This window comes from Seriola lalandi, unplaced genomic scaffold (assembly GCF_002814215.2).
Source record: "Seriola lalandi dorsalis isolate HSWRI2012SDOR001 ecotype SW California unplaced genomic scaffold, Sedor1 jcf7180002054990, whole genome shotgun sequence".
Taxonomy (NCBI): domain Eukaryota; kingdom Metazoa; phylum Chordata; class Actinopteri; order Carangiformes; family Carangidae; genus Seriola; species Seriola lalandi.
In genome coordinates, this window is record NW_019525539.1 from 18,671 (window position 1) to 22,399 (window position 3,729).

The following is a 3,729-nucleotide window of genomic DNA, read 5'->3' on the forward strand; positions in this document are numbered from 1 at the left end:
AGACTCAGGTGATGAGGAAGTGAGATGATGACTGGAGCCTCTGTGTGTCCTCAGTGAGGGCTCGTACCCCTATGACCCCTCCAGCTGGCAGCAGCCCACCAATCAGCCCACAGGATCCCTCTCCGTGGTAACCACCGTCTGGGGAGTGACCAATCCCTCGGCCAGCCAGGTATGACATCACCACACTGATAATTATGACGAAGATGATGATGATGTCACACAGGAAGTATTTAGGCGTGTGGTGTGGAGGACCTGGGATGTGAAGTGTGTTTCTGTGTCTGTCAGGGTCTGGGTGGAGGGGTGATGGGGCCCGGGGCCAACCCAGGAGGGGGGCCGATGATGCAGGGCCCCGGAGGTCCAGGCATGGCCGGTGGGCCCGGCGGCTACATGGGTCAGCAGGGCTACGGAGAGCCCAGCAAGGGCTACATGAACCAGGGCATGTACGGCCGGACGCCCGGCGGCTACGCTGGAGGACCGGGGGGGTACACAGGGAGGTGAGACAGCTGCTTTATATTACATTTATAGATTTATTACATTTCTACTGAACAGAGGCAGAAATAAAGTTTTCTTAGAAGCAACAAAGTAAGACGTTTATTAAATAACACTTTCAAAAGTAAAAGAAATTTCTCTGTAGTTGGAAATTACACTTAAACAAATAAAGAGAAAAAGATTTAAAAGAAACTGATACAGAATTTCATTTGTTTATTACAGTTATTACAAGGTTATTACAACTTATTACACGTTTTTGACTCAATTTCTTACTAGATTTTATGCTATATATCTGATTTTAGTTGTTTTTATTTATTTATATTTTATAATTATTCAATTTATTTATCTTATTATCAAATGTGTTTTATTTCTATCTCATTTTATATTTCTGTCTTTTTCCTGTGAAGCAGTTGCTTCATGTAATGTCTTTGTTGTAAAGCACTTTGAGCCATGCAGATAAAGTTTTATTATTATTATTATTATTATTATTATTATTATAACACAGATGAATAAATCCAGTGGTGACTTACTTTTATTTTATATTCTTCAGAATTTATTGCAACAGAAAAAACAAAAAAAAGACAAAAGTGATCAATTTCCAATCAATAAAGACACAGACACACACACACACACACAGACACACACACACACACACACACACACACACACACACACACACACACACACACGAACTATAATAAAACATGGCCGTCACGTGTGTGTGTGCAGTTACCCGTCTAACCCTGGCGGCTCCAGAGGTTCTGCTGACTTCACTCAGGCTGCCGCCGCAGCCGTCGCTGCTGCTGCTGCCACGGCAACCGCTACCGCCACGGCAACCGTCGCAGCCATCCAGGAGAAACAAAACCAGGAGATGAACTACGGACAGGTGAGGGTGGTCTCTTCACCTGCACTTCAGAAACGTGACTCAGCTTTTTTTCAACCAACTTCAGTTTTAACATGGAAGATAAACACAGTTCAGTTTATACCGTCAGTGACTCTGAGGTTCAACCAGGAAGTGACTGTGATGTCACTGTGATGTCACTGATGGTCAACGTGTTGAGAGTCTTTGCTGTTTGTGTGTGTTTTTCCCAGATGGGGGGTCCAGCATACAACAACCAGTTCATGGCCCACTCCAGCCCCCGCGGCCCCCCCGGCATGGCTCCTGGAGGTATGGGCCCCGGTCCAGGCCCCACCAGGGGTCCCCCCTCAATGGGCCCCATGTATGGACCTGGAGGGGGCCCACAGAGGGTCCCTCAGCACCCAAACTATGGTCCTGGACCACAGCAGGGCCACCTGAGGCCCCCGCAGGGCCTCAAACGGCCCTACAACTCTGAGGTGAGAGTCAGGAGATCTGATTACACTAATCAGATTACACCAGGTTTAATCTGCATCTAATCTGATTACCATGGTTACAGCAGAGTTAAATCTGGATCATTACATCAGAGTCGTTCTACATCATGTCACTGATGTAAATTAGAATATTACAATCATGGTTATTAAAATAACTCATCAATAAAGTCAGTATTGATTTATGTGATTTAGATTGATTAATCATAAAGCAGGTGCAGTTTATATGTAACTGTCACTTATTCAAATTAATAACTCAATTATTTCAACATAAATAAAGTTAAATGAATAATTTCTTGTCCTCCGCTCGTCCCTCAGTCTTTCCCAGGAATGTCTCAGCAGTACGGCGTTCCCGTCGGCTCCAGTGTCAACGTGATGTCGGGCCCCGGTGGCGCCGGTGGCTCGATGGCGGGTTCAGGTGGAGGCGGTCACGCCGGGCCGGGTCCGTACTCTGGACCCAACATGCAGTACCACCCAGGTGAGACCAGACCTGTGCTGCATTCAGTGTTCAGGGGATATAAAGTAAAACAGACAGAAAAGTGTCGGTGTTGACAGAGACGTGATGTTTAAGGATCTTCTCTCCCTGTTTCTCTGCAGGTCCTGGTGGTCCAGGCCCCGCCCCCCAGCGCTCGGGCTCCTCCCCCTCCTATCAGAGCCATAAAATGCCCCTCCCACAGTACCCCCCCTCTGGCCCCCCCAACTCACAGTACTACAAGGTGAATAATGATAATTAATCAAATCAAGTGTGTATGTGTGTGTGTGTGTGTGTGTGTGTGTGTGTGCGTGCTTGTGTGTATGTGCGTGTGCGAGTGTGTGTGTGTGTGTGTGTATGTGTGTGTGAGTATGTGTGTGTGTGAGTGTGAGTGTGTGTGAGTGTGTGTATGTGTGTGTGTGAGTGTGAGTGTGTGTGAGTGTGTGTAACTGATCCAGCTGAACATGTCGTCTGCAGCAGGACCAGTTTAACGGTCAGGGCGCTGGAGGTCTAAACGCTCTGACATCAGGCGGCGGCGTCTACAGCTCCTTCAACCAGCCGTCTGGGGTGAGGAGAAATTCTTGAGACATTTTCTTGTGTCTGTTTCGGAGCAGCTTGATTTGAGTTTGATGAATCCAGTGAAAGTGTGTTTTAATGTTTTCATTATTATTTATTCCTTTGTTTTTCTTCGCCATGTCTTTCTAACTCTCGTTAGTATTAATGCTGATTGTGTCGACCGACGTTGTGCTGAGCTCTTTGTTGTTTTTCATTTAGTTAAAAAACAAAACTCGATAAATGAACTTATATAATGTACAATATATAATAGACTCGTTAAGCCCCAATTCCAACAAATCTCTCATCGGACCTTTTATCTTTTCAGGTGAATTTTTATATTCAAAGATCAGTCCGACCGTCAGGGAACTTTAGTTCAGCAGAGAACTGATCAGCTGATCGCAGCTCTTTGAACACAGCTGATCAATATCTGGAGCTCATTAAGATCAGAGTTCTGGATCAGGAGCTCCAGGATCTGGATCGAGTTATTTCACAACAATCAATATCAATCAATAATCAGTGTTTACAGGCTCGAGTCTAGAGATCCACTGATCGCATGAACCAATGTAACTACGTCTTTCCCTCCAGTTATAATGAACAATTAAACACTCTGTCGCTCTCTCTCTCTCAGCCTGGTCGAGGGTTGCCAGGTTACCCTTCCTCTCCGGTGCCCGGTAATCCGACCCCTCCCATCACCCCGAGCAGCTCCATGGCCCCGCCCTACATGTCGCCTGGAAACAGTGACGTCAAGCCAACGCCCTCTTCCTTCCTGCCTGACATCAAACCCAACATGGCCAGCCTGCCGCCGCCCCCTCCCACAGGTACACACACACACACACACACACACACACACACACACACACACACAC

The 3,729-nt window shown here is 46.6% G+C and overlaps 1 protein-coding gene across 2 annotated transcripts in view; it reads left to right on the plus strand.

Annotated features, from left to right (window-relative positions):
* Nucleotides 1-3,729, plus strand: part of LOC111647402 (zinc finger MIZ domain-containing protein 2-like) — a 13,574-nt gene that overhangs the window by 6,151 nt on the left and 3,694 nt on the right. Inside the window, exons 3-10 of one of the 2 annotated variants that reach the window (XM_023397001.2) lie at nucleotides 55-169; nucleotides 286-494; nucleotides 1,219-1,375; nucleotides 1,582-1,824; nucleotides 2,155-2,314; nucleotides 2,434-2,552; nucleotides 2,786-2,875; nucleotides 3,492-3,681. In XM_023397001.2, the coding sequence (XP_023252769.1) occupies nucleotides 55-169; nucleotides 286-494; nucleotides 1,219-1,375; nucleotides 1,582-1,824; nucleotides 2,155-2,314; nucleotides 2,434-2,552; nucleotides 2,786-2,875; nucleotides 3,492-3,681 (1,283 nt within the window). The remainder of the gene's footprint in view (nucleotides 1-54; nucleotides 170-285; nucleotides 495-1,218; nucleotides 1,376-1,581; nucleotides 1,825-2,154; nucleotides 2,315-2,433; nucleotides 2,553-2,785; nucleotides 2,876-3,491; nucleotides 3,682-3,729) is intronic. The other variant, XM_087171374.1, reaches the window with a different exon arrangement.